The 19662-nt window shown below is 49.8% G+C and overlaps 1 protein-coding gene across 1 annotated transcript; it reads right to left on the bottom strand.

Annotated features, from left to right (window-relative positions):
• On the bottom strand, positions 1-15041 carry HEATR9 (HEAT repeat containing 9). Its single transcript, XM_048818951.2, has 15 exons — positions 15017-15041; positions 14618-14667; positions 13234-13403; positions 11819-11933; positions 11500-11556; positions 9758-9814; positions 9075-9135; positions 5081-5523; positions 4527-4619; positions 3792-3911; positions 3199-3272; positions 2168-2219; positions 1164-1250; positions 986-1077; positions 1-583 (listed from the first exon to the last, which is right to left on the bottom strand). The coding sequence occupies exons 1-15, from the start codon at positions 15039-15041 to the stop codon at positions 499-501; spliced, it is 1581 nt and encodes a 526-aa protein (XP_048674908.2). The 3' UTR covers positions 1-498.
• Positions 15042-19662: the final 4621 nt, after the last annotated feature.

Here is a 19662-nt window from a genome sequence, read left to right as displayed (position 1 = left end):
CTGGCGGATGGATGGGTCCATACAGGTTCTCAGACAGAGCCCTTCACCGCAGGATCTGAGGGTCCCGTTCAAGTGCAGATTGATAAATGAAAGGGCTGATTCTATCCGCCCACCCCCTTCACTCCCTTTGAGTAGCACCTCACTCAGTGCATAGTCCCATTGAAATCAATCGGAGTCGCAAGGTACTATCTAGCATGGGTGTGGGTAGCAGACTCTAGCCCTAACTACATCCTGCCAAGCGAGAGACTCTGGCTGCTGACCATGGTACCGAGAGGACGGCCCCCTGCCTCTAGGAACGGAGAAACACGCTCTACAAATGAACGCACACACACCTGAATATTCCAATCTCCCAGCGCTCTTAGGAGACAAGATGCAAAACACCCAGTCCAGAAGAAACCCCGGCTACAGAGCCTGTATTTTAAATCCCATGTTCTCTCCATGTTAGCTACTCCCTCTGAGCTCACAGACAGCGGCAGACCACCCCCAGACAGTAGGGCCTCAGGAGAGCTGAGAGATCTGATGCTCCAAGCCTCTTCTAGCACTGGGGAGCTTCTGAAGGATCTTCAAAGCTTTCACACATTCTCTAAAACCAGAGAGAAAACAGAACGGTGAGAGATTGGGATGGAAAGGAGGGGTGCTGGGGAGAATTTCCCCTCCTTGATTAGCCCTCTATCCACACTGCGGAGATGTGCACCCTGCCTTTGGAGGCCACTCTTTTCATGTCCTTCATGTGTTCCCTGAAGCAACATGCACTTCTTCTGGGCTGGCATATGCCTTTCCCATTTCTTACCTAGCTCAATCCAGCTGAGTTTATTCACATCAATCCTGGTGCTTCATAGACCTGCCTAGCCACCCCAAAACAGGCAGAGGTGACCTGGAGAAGCGTCGCTGCAGAACTCCAGCAAATCAACTCCTGAGGCACCTCACCCCGCAAAATCTCAACCCACTTTGGTCATTACCTCTGTTCCCTCAATCTGCACTGTACCTGGCTAGAGCCCCATCTGTCTGTTCCTTGAGCATCAGGGTTTTCAGCACATGATTGTTGTTCATTCCCAGGGTGCAAAACGCTCTAATGACCTGCAGTGAGAAGTGACACACACAGAGGTGAGGCCTTTGCTCCTGGACACCAAGAACCACACACATCGCTGGAGAACATCACTAACCTGTATGCGAACGGCCGGACTGCTGTCCACCTCCAGCATTTCCAGCAGGGTAAAGAACACATGCTTATTGCGAAGACCAAGGACCCCCTAGTGAAAAGAGACGTGGAAGCAGAGCGTCACGGAGCATTTTGAAAGACCAAAATCCAGAGCGGCTTGATAAAGAATCTAACAACATGATGAGGTTTCCAAAGCTGATTAGGCTCCACACTGTGCTTATAACTGGCACAAGTCTATAGTGCTCAGTAAAATTACACCAGGGCTATTTTAATGAGTGACTGTACTGCTGGTGTGAGGCGTGAGATGGCCAGCTCTGGAGACCAAAGTCTTCTGTTTGTTCCCAAGACAGCTACAGCAAGGGCTGCATCCGTGCAAGATCCCCAACGCTGCTCTGCCAGCGCACCTCAGTCCTGACCAGGGCCCACCTCCAGGGCTGAGGGGGTCAGCCCGTCTCCACAGCCAGGCAATATCTGGACTCTGCCAATGTAGGGGACAGTTCTGGAGGCAGTCTGAGATGTGGACAGTGTCCAGAAGAAAATGAACGGCCAGCCAACCGGCCATTGGATGGTAACAGCTTTCACTAGCCAGTCGCTTAGGCTGTATTTTGTACCCTCAGGAGGCTCCACAACACAACTGGCCATTTCCGGAGCCATTCAGCCCCGCTGTGGTCTGGCCGAGCTGCTCTGAAAGCAGACAGGCTGCAGGCCAAGAGAAGGAGGCAGTGATGTACCAAGAGATTAAAACATGGCTCCCAAGTTAAAGGAAGTCACGTAGGGAGGGTGGAGCCCTAGTATGAGGAACCTAAGAGAAAGGAAGAGAGAGAACAGACTGGACAGCAAGTAGAGAAGGGATTGGAGCTGGAAACACAGGGAAGTGATGGCCAAATGAAAAGGCAGGTGGGGATCCAGCCCAGAGAGAGATTGCACAGCCCACTCATCACCCACACGCTGTGTCTAGGGTAATGTATGTCAGACATGTCTAGTGGTTCAGGACAGAACATGACTTACCAAGGAAACCACAGCCTGTCTTCGGCTCACCTCGCTCTTCTCCTTCAACTGCCTGCCACGATGCACACAGCATTACTGGAGAGAAATGAGGCTATTTTGCCCCTCCCGCAGGGTTTAAAGGAAGGCACTCCCACTATGCTTTTGTCTTCTGCCTCCACTGTGAGGGGATGCAGTTCCCATCCTCTACATAAGGGGTCACTGTGGGCCTTTAAAACCCTGGTTTTCCAGCCTATGCTGGCTACCCTTTAGATTATACCGGAGAGTTAAAAGCCTGAGAAAGTCTGATCCTTTCCCCAGCCTTGTGTGTGGAGGGGAAGAAATCCGCTTAGCGGTCTCCAGCAATCTCAGCCCACTTTCTGTGGGGTTCCTGGATCTGGGCCTTAGATGGCTCCTTACTTTGGGGTAGCCCCCAGCCTCTCTGACAGCCACCCCCCTTCTGCCTGAGCTGCAGCCTTTCCTCCTGCTGTTAGCCAGGTCAGTAGGAGCAGGTGAGGAGGTAGCTGCTCTGTACATTAAGCCCTCTGGGAGGAGATGCTTGGAAGGGGCATGTCTTTAATGTGGTCTCAGATCATCCAAAGTGAAATTTCCCCGTTTGGTGACGTCCACCAACGTGATAATCAGGGATTTCTCCAGCCCCAACCCTGAAGGCTTGTGCTGTAACTCTGGGTGTGGCTAAATTTCACCACACATCCCCTGGGGAAAGAGGAAGAACCTGGCTGGAGGGCCAAGGCTGTCCCACCCGGGCCACCCTGTCTGTGCCTTCCTTGGGCTTCTGCCTTGAAGTCCAGTCACCACTAGCCACCGTCTGGCCTGGAGGAAAGGCTAAGCCTTGGAACCGTGGGAACCAGGAGAGAAGTGAATGAGCCAGTGAAAATTAGCCCACCAGGCAGGTTCCTAAAGATGTGGGCTCAGGGAAAATATCCTGGAATCAAACCCAGACCACGCCAGCGGCCTTTGGGCTTTGTTCAGCGCGCGTGGTTGGACGGAAGCAGGAGAGGACTGGATCTCTGGCTCTTCTGCCAGCCACTTACTTCTCCACAATATCCCAGATTCGCCCCTTCATCTGCAGAGCTGCCGCAGTCATTGCCACAGTCTGTCTTACTACCTGTGAGCGGGAGAGAGATGCAGCGCAGGGCAAGGTGAGAACATTTCAGAGCAGGCGGCATGGTGAGGAAGGGGCTGTGTGTGCATGGCGGGGTCTTTATCGGTCAGCCTCAGCCCCAACATCTTTTCAGTGTTTTGTCGACCCCACATGAATCCAGAGTAAAGAACAATAAGATCAAGACTAAGATTAGCCTGAATCAAAACCTGGCTCTGGGTTCTGGTGATCTGGATCCAAACCCCTTGGCTGGTCTCTGACTAAACCCCAGATTCAAATACTGCTGGATTTTGGATCCTGACTGTGTCTTGGGCCCATGTTTAAATGGAAGTGAATTCACTAGCACATCCTCCATACTGATGGCCCATTGGAGAGGAAGGTAGTTGGGGTGAAAGCTCCATTAATATCCCTTCTTTGGAGCAGAGAAAGCCAGGGGGTGGGTTCCTGGCCCTGACACGCTCTCTTGGAAAGAGACTCTGCTATTTAATTTCATTGTGATTAAATCCTCCATGCCCTGAGCCTCACCAGAAATGGCTCCTGGTGCAGCTTTTCCACCAGCAGCTGGAACACCTCCTCTTCCAAGCCTTCCTGTTGGATTGACTCCAGCCCGATGGTGCTCAGCAAATTGGCGGCATCAGCACGATGCTTTGGGGAAGCAGCATGAAGAGAGCGTGCTGGGTCAGCCACTCGTAGGCCCTTGGTGGCACGCAAGCAGGAAGTGTTTGTGTGCGCATGTTGGGGAGGAGCGGGAAGGGTCTGTGTTACAAGTCTCTCCAGGCTGCAGGAAGCAAGTGCCCAGGCTAGGAATCCTTGCTGGCAGTGCCACCAGTCAGAGAGGGCATTGCTGGGCCTTTCGCCCAGAAGGAGAGGCTGAGGTGGTGCCATCCTAGGAAGAATGGAGGCCCACTCTGGGTGTCCCGCTAAGCAGGAATCCAAGAGTCTCTCTGATTACAAAAGACTAGGAGATGTGGATGCCCCACTGGGCAATTAGGCACCAGGACAACAGCAACCAGATGTTTAGGCATGACTCTTAGGGGACCCTTAGGCATGGGGACAGCCAAAGCAATACCTGCTGGCCACTGGACACATAGCCAGAGTAACCAGGCTCCTACATATGGACACCTGGAGGCTGGCAGTGGGGCTCCTGAATATAGGACCCTGGAAATGGGTGGATTGGGAGGGAAAGAAACACTGGCAGTGGGTTAGAGTTCGTGCCCCGACTCCCAGAGAATAAGAATGGTGGTAGCTTTGCCTCCTTACCTTGTACACTGGAGAATGGTGAAGCTGATCTATAACGGCCTGGATGATATCGGTGCTGACCACCATCACGTGCTTCACCAGCATGAGCAAAGCCTGCAGGGGATCAGGAGAGAAGGATCATAGACTCCGAGGAAGAATTTGGGCCTCATGTCTAAACCCGTGTATCAAGAACACCCCTCCAGTTTTGTACTTTGCGCTGTAACAGACTCTCCCATCCAAAGCCAAGGCAACCATTGGTAAAGGGAGACCCTTTGGGAGGGGAGTGGCTACACGTCTGCAGAGAATGCAGAGAGGGGCGCAGCTGAGCAGATGTGCCTGTCGAGACAGACTGAGAGACTCCGAGGCAGTGGTGTCTCTGGATCCCCATCCTGAACCAGGTCATGGGTGAGGGAACAGTCTGGGACAACCCCGCCTCTGTTTTCATCTTCCCCAGGTAATGGAAGCCAATGGGCAAAGCATCTGGGAAAGGTTCATGGGTGGTCCTGGAGTGGACTGAGGAGAGGATGGAGGACAGAGACACAAATTCTCCTTATGTGATCAGTCAGGATCCGCACCTGCATTTTCTTCTTCATGTTCTCCTGGGTCAGGCACCTCAGCAGCGCCTCCAGGGCAGCGGGATTGGATGCATCCAGATACACCAAGCAGGTGGCTGCAGACAGAACCGAGTCATCTGTGTGGTCCTGTGAGGCTGCCAGCTGCTCTAGGGTTCCGATCAGCCTGGACTGGGCACCCACCACACTTCCTTGGGACAGAAAGGAAGAGCAGTGGTGTTGATTGTGTTTCATTTCATACTGGGGCTGGCGGGCCTGGCACTTGGAAAAGGCAGAGCATGAGCCCCTTGGTCCAGTTTCAGCAGGAGCCGTGACCTTGGATTCGGGCACTGCAGCCCACGCGTGCAAAGCCACCGCCAGAGCAGTGAGGAGATCCTTTCTCTGAGTCGGGCTTCCCTTCTTCAGGTGTCTGATCAGTTCCTTCACCATAGCGGCATCCAGGCAACCTGTCCCAAGCACAGCACAAAACCAGAAGGCAATGACCAACTCTGAACACCAGAGCCCAGACAGTTGGTAGCTCGCTGGGAATTGGGTGCCAGGGGCAAATTCAGCAGAACAGCAGGATGGCACACCACTGATTGCCGCCCATGAGCCATCTGACACAGTAGGCTCTGGATGGCTCCTTGTGCAGGAATATTAAAAGGACTCAGGACAGGAAAAAGACAAGGGCCTCTCCAGCATGGGCTGGGGGGTACTGTCTGTGGAGAGGGGCTTAGGCTTGAAGGCTAGAGGCAGACCAGGGAACCTGCCAGATTTTGGTGGATGCAGGCCTCTCTCATCCTCAGTCCAAGCCTGCCTGGCAGCATGGACCCCATTCCCTTATATGACTTTTCTACAGAGATGGGCCCAACGGCAGAGTGCATCGGGACCTGATCCGAACGTGGTGGCTCTGGCCTTTCTCTGTAATTAAACAGCAGCCACCAGACAGAGGGAACAGGCCTTCCTCAAGGCTGGCCCCTTTCACAATTCCCTCCTATCATGGGCCCAGTCTGCATAAGGGAGAACCCTAGTCAGATGAGTCCCTTGCATGACCCCCTCGGGGATCCCCTCAAGGAGAAAAGCCATCATCCTGCACATTTCTTCCACACATACAGACTCCCCCCGCCCCTTCTGTGTTCTCCCTGCATCCCTCCTTCCTTTCCCCTGCTCCATTCTATCCTTCCCTGTGTCCCTCCACCCATCTCCCATGCCCCATCACCAGCTGGCCAGTTTCTACACACACGTATTCCCCTCTGTGCTCCTGGCAAGCAAGGAGTGAAAAGCAGCACATCTTGTCCTGGCTCTCTAAGGGCAGGAAGGGAGCAGCCCTGCTTCGAGCCCCCCACTGGCTCCCAGGTTATAGTCTCCCAGCCAGATCTGATCCCACACAGCCATCCTGTGGTAAGGATGCATCAGCTCACTTCCCAGACCCTGCTCTGATGTGCGTCTCTGCAGGCAGGACAGCCTCTCTCCCTGTAACACAGTAATGGAGAAATCCTCCCGTTCAGTTCCACAGAGCTACAAATGTTCCAGCCATAGGAGGGTGTGAGGGCAGGGACCCTGCCCTGTGCAACAGCACCAGGGGCTGTAACACAGGCAGACAGGACTCACATTCCAGAGCGAATAAGAGCATCTGCAGCCTCCCTTCCCAACCTCCTACAGAAGTTTTCCTAACCCACTCCAGGGGCTTTTCTCTCACCCGCTGACATCCTGCTCTCCGGCTTTCCCCGGTTACTCTGCTACGGATCCTGCCCCACGACCCTTTGTATCGCAGACCTCCTAAATCCTAGTCCACAGCTCTCCTCACTCCCTAACAGGTACCACAGCATTCACACACCCCATCCCTAGACCTGCCTATTCATGTCTCCTGGAACAGACCTCTGGGAGCCACAGACTGATACAATATCAAGGATTCTACATGCATATAATGTAATTTAGTTAGCCCAAGAAACGTTCCTGAGGTACCAAAACCTCTCTTCCCTGGTCTCAGAGAGAAGGGCTGACTGGATGGAGAATATGTAGAGAGAAAGTGTAAGACATGTCATGTTCTTTGGGGGTGGCTAGTCACAACCAGCTTCTCTTTGCCTCTTGAGAATTTTGTGGCAGATCCCTGATCAAAGACAAAACACATGCCATTGTCCCAAATTCACCTATATATACCCCTATGCTTAATAAATACCACTTAATACTTACATAGTTGTTGTCATCTTCAAAACACTGTATGGACAATAACTAGTTAACAGGCACAACACCTCTGGGAGGGAAATGTTATCCCCATTTTACAGATTGGAAAAATGAGTCCAGGAATGATTTGCACAAAATCATACAAGGAGTTGATGATGGAATTTAAAAGGGTTCCTGGCTCTTGCCCTTGTGTTTAGGCAACGGCACCATTCTGCCCCACGTATTACAAAGAGACTCGTCTCTCCAGAGTGAAGGGTGAAATCAGAGTTCACTTATAGGCCCAATGGTTACCCCCCACTTCTCTAAACTCGGGGAGGGAAAGCACCGTTGGCTGAAAAATGTGGATGATCGGAGATAGGGTGGAGTAAAACTTTGTCCATGAATGCCAAGTAATTTAATGAGATGATAGTCAAGTTACAACTAGATGAAAGTTAGCCTCTGCACAATTGCACGAGTATCTCATGGTTCTTCAGCCCTTTAACTTCCTAACAGCAACGTTTACACACAGCAGTTGTAGATCTCATTTCAATAACAGTTCAGACTCGTTTTCCCTAGTGAAAAAGGCTGTTCAGAAATCTTGTCTAAACCAGTGGTATGACACAGGAAAGGCTGGGTAAGAAGGATCAATAATACAAGTGGTTTGTGTTGTTCTATGGATACAGGGATGGAGCCGCAGTTGGTGTGAATCAGCTCCACTGGAGAGAGGCCGATTTCCTGTATTCTCAATGCAGTAACAGGAAGATATTACTTACACAACAGTATTAGGTACCAGACTGTTCTTTATGTGAGGTCTACTTAATCTGATAATTAAAATGTTACCATTCTGCGGTTAGAAGAGGTGTGTGTGCAACAGACCTTGAAGGGTATTGTTCTGGAGCTTGGTGCCAGGCAGCTGTAGTTGCTATAGAGATATTAGTGCCGTGTGTATGGAAACAAGCCTTTGTTAAAAAGTTTCTCCCTGGAACTCAGAGGCTGGAGTGCTGTACTGTGTTTTTAGTGGCTGTGTAGAATTAGAATGTTCACATGTCTAGATGTGTGTTGGTGCGTGTATGAACTATGTGGGCTTTAGGGACCATAATAACACTAACGTGTCTTTATAATAAAACGTATGGTTATAATATGGCATCACTCCAGGGCAGAGTTAAGGTTGGGTGCCTTAACTGTGCATGTCTTTTACGTGTAACCATGACTCTGAATTCCCTGCGTTTGTAAAGCTTGGTTGCACAATAAGTACCAGTTACATTCCTATACTATTTCGTATCTTTAATTTACTGACACATACTCTCAGCCTTAACTCCATCTTAACGTAGTTTGTTTTTACCTTGGAATTGCCGTAAGTTTTCATTTCCAGACCTTTGCACTAGGTAAGTGTTGCTGATTGGATTTAAGCAAACATTTCTTGGTGTTCATGATTTCTGACATGTATATTACTTACTGTAATAACCTTAATTTTAAGTTACCTACGTTTTTTGGCTGAGCGCATTGGTCCTGTACTGTCTAATGACGTTGCTGTGCTCTGCAAGACACTTCACCGACATCACGCACGCAGCTTCATTAGCATGCACAGCAAGTTAAGAGGGCTGCATTCCTTTGCATAGTTACATGTATGGATTACAGCCATTGAGTATTACACTGGACAGCCTGAGACTGTGAAGACTGATGCTGTCAGAAGGAATGAAAGAGCAGGCAGATCTTCCTCTCGCTGTAGAGGGATTTATGCCCAGTAGGTGCCAACAGACCAATACCCCAGCATCTAATCACCTTCCCTGATCCCTGGGTCAAAGAGCTTGAAGCTGGTGCATTGACAAGAAAAGTGACTTGAAGAATCACTCACCAAATAAAACCAGGGTCCTAGTTACTTCATATCGCACAGGCTGACTCCTGCATACCTGGAGCTAGAAAAAACAGATCCCTTTAGCAGACCGGACAAAAGCCACTTAGCACCGCACTTCCTACCCCTGCAATTCTAACCTTTTACACAAGTTTTCTATATTAATTTGGGCATCAATATCCCAACGACTGAATCTCTCCCCACCCTAATAAACCTAGTCTGCGTGCCCTAGGGTCTGCTGTCTCCCTTTCCCTGATAAATCACTCTCCCATTTCCTGAACTCTGGACTAATCTAGTCACGAGAGTGCAGCCCAGGCACCAGCCTAGGGGATCCAGCGGCAGCTCAGGGATGCTGTGTAATAAGCGATGCTGGCTGAGCCATCTTCCTCCCCTCGGCCCTGAGTTTCAGATCATCTCCTGCGCAGCGCGCCTCCCCTTCCCACACCAGCTGTGTCGATCCCGTGACTTTGCAGTGCCACGAGTCTGTTCCTCTGACCGAGACCCACATTATGAACTGGGCAGCAGAGTGCATGTGAATGGCACTTTAGCCATGAGTCGGCTCTCAGGAGGAGATAAAGGTCAGGCCCACTTCTTGGTAATGCAGCGACAGCGTGAGGCACTATAGCTGAAGTCATTATTAAGAACACATTATAAAGAGAATGAACGTCCCTATGGGTTATACCTACAGCGTTGTGAAGTGCAGACAGCACAAACTCATCAGTGATCCTAAGGCAGCCCAGGGCCTAAAGAGACAAATGGCAGAGAAATAAATCTTCAGGTCGGAGCAATCATTAGAGACGTCTGACCCAACTCCCAGTGACGCTCAGCCCAGCCCAGTGTAAAATCAGAGACGACAGACAGTACGACAGCGGCCTTGAGTTGAGCACACAGCAGACTGCAGTGCAGGTCTCTCACGAGGCCCAGGGGATGGGAAGTCAAGGGTCTCCTGGCAGTCATCGTGGCCTAGAAAGAAGCCTTGGGAGTGGGGTAACATTCATCAGTTACCAGGACCTTGGAGAATGCTTCCAGGGGTATGTCTGCATGGCAATAAAAGACCCACAACATGGCTGCGGCTGGCCCAGGTCGGCTGACTGCGGCTCACGGGGCCCAGGTTGCGGGGCTAAAAATAGCAGTGTAGACATTTGGGCTCAGGCTGGATCCAGGGCTCTGAGACCTCACAAGGTTGGAGGGGGGGGGGGAAGCGTCTCAGAGCCTAGTCTCCAGCCGAGCCTGAACATCTACACCGCAATTTTTAGCCCCGCAGCCTGAGCCCTGCGAGCCCCAGACGATTGACCTGGGCTCTGAGACTCGGGCGGCAGGTGTTTTATTGCAGTGTAGACGCTCCCCAGGTAACTGCTGTGAGTTACTGCAGCTAAGCCACAATAAGACGAGTGTAGGAGGGATTCTGAGCATGTAAATAATATTGTTAGTGGGGATAACGATACTTCCCAGCCTCGTGTGGGGTAAGAGAAGTTATTTAATGATTATGAAGGGCTGCCTTCTATGAATTAACGATTGACACATTGTTCAGTTTGAGTCCTCCAGCCTGTCTTTGTGCCTGGGATTTCTCCTGCTAGCTGGGGGAATTGCGGGGAACCTAGCAATTGCCAGCTCCTGCTGGGTGAATGATCTTACATGCTACTTGTAGGGCCATCAGAGGGATTCTCCCTGTCTCAGTACCACCTGTGCTGATTAACTTCATTACAGTGCGACGTGATCTATATTAATGGCACAAAGAAAGACCCCTGGGAATTCCAGGGCTCTACTCCGCGCTGATAAGGCTGCAGCTGGAGTATTGCATCCAGTTCTGGGCACCACATTTCAGGAAAGACGTGGCCAAATCGGAGAAAGTCCAGAGAAGAGCAACAACAATGATTAAAGGTCTAGAAAACATGACCTCTGATTGAAAAAATTGGTTTAGTCTGGAGAAGAGATGACTGAGCGGGGGGCCATGAAAACAGTTTTCAAGTACATGAAAGGTTGTTACAAGGAGGAAGGAGGTAAATTGTTCTCGTTAGCCTCTGAGGATAGGACAAGAAGCAATGGGCTTAAATTGCAGCAAGGGAGGTTTAGGTTGCACATTAGGAAATCTTCCTGTCAGGGTAGTTAAGCCCTGGAATAAATTGCCTAGGGAGGTTGTGGAATCTCCATCACTGGAGATTTTTAAGAGCAAGTCAGACAAACACCTGTCAGGGATGGTCTAGAGATAATACTTAGTCCTGCCATGAGTGCAGGGGACTGGCCTAGAAGAACTCTTCAGATATCTTCCAGTCCTACACTTCTCTGATTCCCCGTCCCCCTCTCACTGCCTGGAGGCTTGTGATTTGCTCCAACCATAGCTTCTATAGGACTCAGCTGGAGTGGTTTATGAAACACGACTGAGGTTAGTTACACCCTAGACAGTGAGGAACGAAGTCCCGTACGTCACCTGAGCAGCGTAGATTTGCTCTTGTTCCACAGAAGAAGCCAAGCTCTCTGTGAGCTCCTGTGGGCACACAAAGGCAAGAGAGCTCCGATGTGTTAATGGATTCACAGCCCTCCTGCGAATGTTAGCTACATACTGCAAAACCTCTCATCCCTTTTTTGTGGAGTATCTGTACCCCGGATGGAACATGGTCATTCACACCACCAAGTACTAGTGGTGACTGATAAGGAGAGGAAGGAAGGTCTGGTGGCTAAGCCACAGGACTGGGATAGGGAGACCTGGCTGGCACCCCTTTTGTAAGCCATGATTTTTAGCTCCTGACCTTTATCCTTTCCAACTGCAGCATCTTGATCCTAGGATCTGTGTCCTTCTGTTTAATCTTCGCTGGGTATAAACTGTGGATGGACTTTAGCAACTTTGGGAGGACAAAGTCAGACCTGGCCACAGAGAAGAGGAGAAATCACAGGTTATTTCTCTGCTGAATTTCAAGCATATGTAACACCTGTTGTGTTTCATACCTGGCTTATGGAGTCATGGTATCTGGAGGATCCATGCAGCAGAAATCCATACCTGTCCTGGGTGCAGAGCTCCTAATTACATCCCACATTCGTGATCTTGGGGTGGGATTAATTAATTGTATTAGAGCAGTGACTGGAGGCTAAGATCAAGCCTCCATTGTGCTAGGTGCTGTACATTCACATCATGATGAAAGAATCCCTGCCCAAAGGTAAATAACTGAGACAGAAAAATGAAGTCTTATTCCCCCCTCCTCTCTGTAGAATGGGAGAGCATCTCCCGCTGACATAGCTACTGTTGCTTGTTGAGGGTGGATACAATTATGTTGATGGGAGAGCTCTCTCCTGTTGGCATAGAGCGGCTACACAAGAGATCTTACAGAGGCACAGCTGCATCGGTACAGCTGTGCCCCTGTAAGCGCTCTAGTGTAGATATGGCCTAAAATAGGGGGCACATTTGACCGGACCAGTGTCCCGTTAACATCTGTTCCATTGCCAGAAGAGCCTTGGGATCTTTAACCCCCACAGAGATGTTGGCTTCACATCAGATCCAGCAGCCATAGCACTCTGAATCCCCTTAACGCCAGGCTGGAGCAGGGGTTGAGTACTGACTCCGAAGAAAGAATGCTACCCACCAAGTTCTCCCACAGCACACCACGCACCAGTGCCCAGGACGGCTCCAGCTGATGAGGCACAAAGAACCCTGGGATACGTCCCCAGGAATGCTAGTGGCAAACTTGTGTGAGGCATGGGCATATGGGGTTTGGAGGGTGTGTGGCTCAGTCAGCAACGTGGATTTTGGAAGGCAGGCTTGGCTAACACACCCCTGCCAGGCAGGATGTAGGCACACACTGCAGTGCAGATACACCTTAAGTCACTAACATCATATCCTGTGGTTCACAGCAGTTCCCTAGAGCACTGGTTCTCAACCTTTTTGATACTAGGGGCAGGCTTGCTGCCTTCCTAAGCTGGGTGAGGGAGAGCTCAGGGACTGGCGCCCGGACATTGAGAGACCCTGCCCTAGAGGTCTCCTCTCTAAGTACAGCCCCAGCCTAACTCTTCTCAACTTGCGAGACCACATGGTAGTGAGCGAAGAACACTGGAACCACAAGCGGAAGTTAGACAGGCAGAATGTAACTGCTCAGGCTGGAATGGGTCCAGAGCACAGGTCAGATAAACTGAGCTCTGCTGGAAAGTTAAAACCTGCCATTGTGTCTCTTACTTTTTCTTCTCCATCATTGACTTCTTCCTTTGGGCCATAATCTGGTATGCAGATCGCTGCCTCAGGCTAGCCAACCCAGGCTGCTCCACTATGGAAGGCTGATTAAAGCCACGCTGGAGGGGACTTTTCCTCCACATGGATGGGGGAAGTGGGAGAATTTCACAAGGAGTCTGAGGAAGGAGAGAATGTTGTTTAATAAACCCCAATCGATTTCATCACCAGGATGACGAGTTACATGAAAATGCCCAGTTGAGCCATAGGAACAAAGCAAACAGCCCCAGTTGTCTGAAACGTATTTCACAGGCTGGTGCAATATTTCTGCATCTGTGACTGTGGACTGGGGCTTCTAATACTAAGCGCTTTTATAAACTCCTTCCGCCTGAGGCTCTAAGAGCAATTTACAGACAATAACTAACTCTAATTCTCCCAATACCCTCGGGAGGGAAAATGTTGTGTTCATTTTCATGGTGCCCTCTGCCCGGAATGCCATCTGGGATCCTCTGGGCCTCTCAGCTTCATTCTCCTCCTTTAAATCCCTCATCAGGACTCGCTTTTTGAGTCAGCTTTTCCACACTGATCTCAAACGTGGTGTCATGCACGCCTGCCTGCTGGCCAGAGTTCGCTCCCTTAAAATTATAAGCTTACATAGATATGCAGAGGGCTGAGTTCCATTGACTTCCAGTGGGACGACACCTCTTCCCACCCGCTGAGGATTTGCCTTATCATACCTACAAATCCTATACACCAACCACAGATATATATTTTAAAAGACATTACTAGGATGTAAATGTAACAGGTGCTCCATTCCCATGATGAAGAGCTGAATGTAAATCACTACACAGATACCAAATCCTGCCTCATGATCTTTTACCATCATAGTCTTTGTCCTTCTCACCCGCCTCGCCCCGCACACCCCTTCTGTTTGTCCTCCCTTGCTGTGTTAAGTCTACCCAGATTGTAAGCTTCTCAGGGTAAAAATATCTCTTTTCTCCGTCTGTGAAGCACTGGACACTTGTGATGCTTTAGAAATAATACCAGGTTTTAGGTACAGGTAAACTGAGGCACAGAGCGGCTAAATAACGTGTTCACAGGCACTCAGCAAGTCAATGGCAAGGGCAGGAATGGAACTCAGGAGTCCGGTCAGTCCCTCTGATCGAACAAGTATGCGCCCATGGTGTTATCACTGCATGGGTGAAAACAAGACTCACTGGTACACTATTCTTTTCTCCGGTATTTTGCTCCAGCCCCCACCAGGAGGGAAGCCAGAGAACTCTTCCTGTGGGTAGGGAAGGAACTTTAGGAAGAGACCCATGACTGAGGCCAATTCTCTTCTCTGCAACCATGAGATCTGAGCAGGCACCAAGAGCAGCAACAAGGACCATACCTGGTGGCAGGAGGGCTTTAATACCCTGAACTCCAGCTCCTTCTTGCCAGCTGAGAAAAGGAAAAATATTAAATTACCAGGATAGCAGCTGGATGTTGGGCTCCAGTCAAGACCCAACCCCTCCGTCAAGACTTATCACATGACTTCCTGGTCCTCAAGTCCTCACCTGCTCCAGTCTAATGCAGCTAATCCCCATAGTAAGCGACAAAAGTATACATTACATGAAGTAGCAAATACACTTGTGCTAAGACCACACTGGTTCTCCCCATCCCTGGCAGAGCCCAGCCCTGAGAATTTACTCCTTATCTTTGTTTAGTATCTATACAGAGGAAATCCAGCACCACATCACAGAACAACCCTGGGTCTCATCCATGCTCTTTTCCCAACAATGTAATTCACCTGTTGTCTCTTCTCGCTCAGTCATGGGGCTGCAGGACACCATTCCTAAGCTACTGCGCCTTGAAGCCTCTTTAAGGGCATCTTTATACCCCCCATTTCTGATCCTCCCTGGGAGCCTCAAAGCAGCTCTAGAGAAGTCCCTGCCATTGATCTAGTGAGCCATAGGCTTATGCTGTGGGAGAGGCAACTGATGGACAGAAATGCAGTGACGAGACCCCATAACGCTGCTGGGGATTCGCTTCTGGGCAAGATTCCCTGGAGATGGCTTTAGGATGATGTCATAAGAAGTGGTTACGATGACATCATCACATTCCTCCACCTCCTTAGTCTCATCCAGCAGGGTCTCTTCCAGGCACCATGCAGGCAAAAGATATTGGCAAGTAATAGCAGATATGAGAGAGAGAGAGAGAGCGCAAATCCTAAGTAACTAGGGGTCAAGGAGCAGTCAAAGCAAGAGGAGGGAGGCATGGTAGCCACCAGGATTTCGATACTCATTATATGGAATGTGTTCTCACAGCTCCCATTGTCATTTGCCAATATGGGGGTGGAGGGGGGGGTACAATGGTATCTGTAGAAATATAGACTATAGAATATAGAAATGTAGAGGCATCACTGTCTAGGAATGACACATGGGACCGTAAACGCCTGAATTCTAACCTCTTGGGCAAGACGCTGCACCTCTCTGCAACTCAGTTGCTCTGTGTGTAAAAGGGGAATAATGGGCCATGAAAAGCGAGTTCTCACACAGCTGGACAGCATTTCTCTGTTTGTAGTGCAACGACTTTGAAATGCCAAATCTGATCGATTCCAAAATGTCAGGGAATGTGGTAGGCATCAGTGGGGACAAGCCTATTGATCTGAGTGCAAATCAGAGTCCTTGAAAAGCCTGATTCACAGGCAAATCAGGGCCCCCAGACAGCTTGGTTCTGCAGGCAGAGGAATCTCTGTTGCCCCCTGCTGCTGCCTATATATTCAGAGGCAGCAGTTTAACTTGTGGCATGGGGAGATTATCTGTTGCCTGAACTCTGTAACAGAAATAAGGGAGCCTTACAAGGAGGATTTGTAGCCTTTTTAGACCCATTTTGCACTTGCTTTGCACTAGTGCAAATTACTGCATTAGGAGCAGGGCTGCAGAGGATCAGCCTCCCTGTCTGTAACAAAGCCAGCTTCTTATGCATGCTTTCACCAGCCCCTTCACTGCACCTCTCAAAATAGGAGACAGCAGCCTCCCTTGCTCTAATCAGAATACTCTTTGGCCCTCTCCTGACTTGGCTTCCCCCCCAGGTCAGAGCCCAGTGTGTGTCCTCCAAGGGGCTAATTGAGGGTGATGAGTTCCCAGCCCACAGCTCCGGCTCTGAAGAAAAGCAGGGTACGGACACAGTACAGAGGAAAACACACGGTTAAGTTGGATAAACAAGAACAGACCTAACATGGGCTCCGATCCAGTTCCCACTGAAGTCAGGGGTGGGGGAAGCTACAAGTGACTTCAATAGGCCCAGGCATGGGCTGTAGAAACACCCTTAAGACTGCTCCCAACCTGTGTCACGGAATATTGCTTAAGAAACCTGAACACCTTAGATAAGAGCGACTCCTCTTTGGGGCTCCCAGCTGCAAGCTTTTGTATGGGGTCGTGAGCCTCACGTCCCAGGCTGCGTTGCAAACCCCCTGGACGGCTCTCTGCATTCATCCAAGCTCTCTCCCAGTCCCAAGGAAGAGAGTTCTTTGCCCAGCAACCCAGCTGGGCTCCTGAGGTGACTGGTTACATGTTACATCACCTCTCCCAGAGCTGCTCACTCTGACCTGTGCTTTACCATCTTCTACCTCCCCTGGAAATAGCTCCTTCTAAAGGGGTTCTCTTAACTGCACTCTTCCTCCCACCAGGGGTGGGCAGTTTCCCTTCTCCCCCTCCCTGCCTGGCTTCTAAGGTCTTAACAGCCCTACCATAACATCTTTGAGACTGGCTTTTGTTTGACATAATTATTCTCAAACCAAGCTTGTCTGGGCTTGTCTCCATACATTACCCTCGGAGACAGCCTGCTGCTGCAGGATACCAGAGAAGCATAACCATAAATCAGCAAGTATTTGTAAGCAGGAGGACAGGTCTGTCAGCATAATGAAAGCAGTACCCTAGAGCAATGATCCACCCCAGTAATTCTCACAGGGAAAAGAGCCCCACCAGCTGATGGTGGAAAGATATGGGGGTTAAATCTAAGCTGTCCATGTGCACCTGAATAAATCAGCTGCAGCCGAGCCTGCTTAGAATCAAATCCTTTAAGGCGCTGGGGGCTCCCTTCAGAAACAAAGCAACAGGTGTCTGCTAATCAGAGTGGAGGTGAGGACGTGCTGGGAACATGAGCTGTGCACTGGTGCAGAATATCCTTGTTTGCTGTTTATAGACTGTTAAATTGTATGAAGGGCTTGCGATGAGAGATTTTGCTGCTTTATGTAACACTGGGTATAACAGAAAAGGAAAATCTGGTAAGTAAACCTGAAACCCCAGGGAGGGTTTGGTTCTTGTTTAACATGGGCCAGACTTGTCAGCACTCAGCTCCCGCAACTGGGACTAGCTTTGCAACAGCTCTTGGCTTCTGGTGGTGGGCCCCATCCCTTCTGAGTGCACCCTGCCAGGTCTTGGGCCCTGAGTTTTCACCTTTCTGGGGCAGAATCTTGTGATTCTCACTCTCCGACTGGGCCCAGCCCCCTGTGTAGCAACCGTGACTGCTCAGCAGGTCCGAATGGGTTTGGCTACCTATGGTTCTTCCCTTTGGGAGCTGTGACCCAAAAGAGCCTTCTTAACACAACATAGGGTTTACTCTTAACAGTGGTAGCACAGCATAATGTGAGAAAGGGGCTTTTTAAAACAATAGACGTCTGTATGCATCTCTTACCTAAAGGTTTAGGTAGGTTTATTTTACCCCTGGCCTTTAAAGGCTCGGGGGCAGCCTGCTCCCCAATGGTCTGACTCAGTTTCCCCATTAATTGCCTGACCTCCTCAAGAGAGTGTCTGTATCTTTAAACCCTTGAGAGGCTTTTCATCCTCTTCCCCCTGCCTCACAGGGGTTGAACTCTCCTGTGCAAAGTTTGTCTGGCAGGCCCTGCAGGGGACCAAGCTATGGTACCAGTGTGAATCTCTTCATTGTTTGCCAAGAGCTGTGAATATCAGGCACCATCCCACCTCCTGGAAAACCTGACAGGGAATTAATACAATGCATACAGTAAACAACAAGCACCCAGATCAGATGCAGGATTCATCCCGTATCGCCAGCTCCAAATCTATCACTTTCTCAATAGCCAGTAAAAAGGGGTACTTGTGCCACTAAGTACTCCTTTTCTGTTTACGGATACAGACTAACATGGCTGCTACTCTGAAACCCGTCAATAGCCAGTGTGCATGTATATTTTTCCCGAGTGATCTTGTACCTGCCTAGTAAGTAGTTTATGGGCCAAGTGCTCTTGTATTTTGAGCAGACAGCAGAGGAAAGTGAATGCCAATGTCCGAAACCATGGTGGAAATGCTTGAATGTCTTGCTATCTAAGTATTTCTAATATGCTTATCATCATAGCATCTAGGCTGCAATGTGCAAATAAGGCCAGACAAAGCAAAACTAAATATGCAGCAAGCAGAGGGTGCTGGTATGCAAAGGGGATTGTTGCAAAAATCCAGTCGCAAGTCGATGGTCCATTCACTTCTGATCCCTACGCTACGTGCTTCTCTGATCCCGTTTGCACTGTGCATTAACGGCTGTAGGAGGGCTGTTACACAAGTTAACAAGTGATGTGCTGGGTTCCTTAGAGACATAAAGACTGCATTATTTTACGCTCTGGGCTTCTTCTGTTGAGGGTGTAGTGCTCTGCCTCTTCCCTGACATCATGTCTGCCCCTTTAGCCTTGAAGCCATCCTGCTGTGGACTCGGACACTGTGAGCCAAATCCTGCTTGCGTCGACATCATCGTAAACTGGGAGTTAATGCCACTGGAGTCAGTGGAGTAACGCTGGTGTAAAGGTGATGGAACTGAGAGGAGAATCCAGCCCAGGGGATCTAAACTCTGATTTGTTCTATGTTGTACAAGCTGCTTCTCAGGAATACTTCTGGGGGGTTTTAGCCAATTGCGCATTTTTCTGCAAAAGGTTATGTTAGGGCTTCATGACTTTTCAAAATTAATTGCCACTCGTTCAGCACGATGCCCAGCTAAAGTTCAGTAGGTTCATTAGCGAGTTTCCCTAAAGGGCTTGGTATGCTTCCGAGACAGATAGTCAATTTTCCCAATTATTCCCTTACCTGCTGTTCATCAACACCACCTCTGACACTGTCTTCATTACTCCTGTGCTTTATTTTTTCTTGTTCAGGAACAACTTTGTCAAAGCCTCTTGCAGCATTTGGCCTCAGAATGGCGGAGGACCAATCCATGCCCTGCTAAGTAAAAGAGCACGGGAGATTGACTGTGAAGCAGAAATGTCTGGAAATGTTCACTTCAGGAGTTCCTGACGGATTGCTCCAGCAAGGAGCAGAATCCCGACTGGAAGCAGGGATGATCCCAGACCCATGATCTAACCTGCAGTCAACACTGTTGCTCATGGGTCATTATTACTTTGGAGGGACAGAGTGGCCCTCCAACCCCACAAGTATCCCAAGATCTGCAGGAAAA

This window comes from Caretta caretta, chromosome 14, assembly GCF_965140235.1.
Source record: "Caretta caretta isolate rCarCar2 chromosome 14, rCarCar1.hap1, whole genome shotgun sequence".
Lineage (NCBI taxonomy): Eukaryota > Metazoa > Chordata > Testudines > Cheloniidae > Caretta > Caretta caretta.
This window is presented reverse-complemented; position numbering and strand designations above follow the sequence as displayed.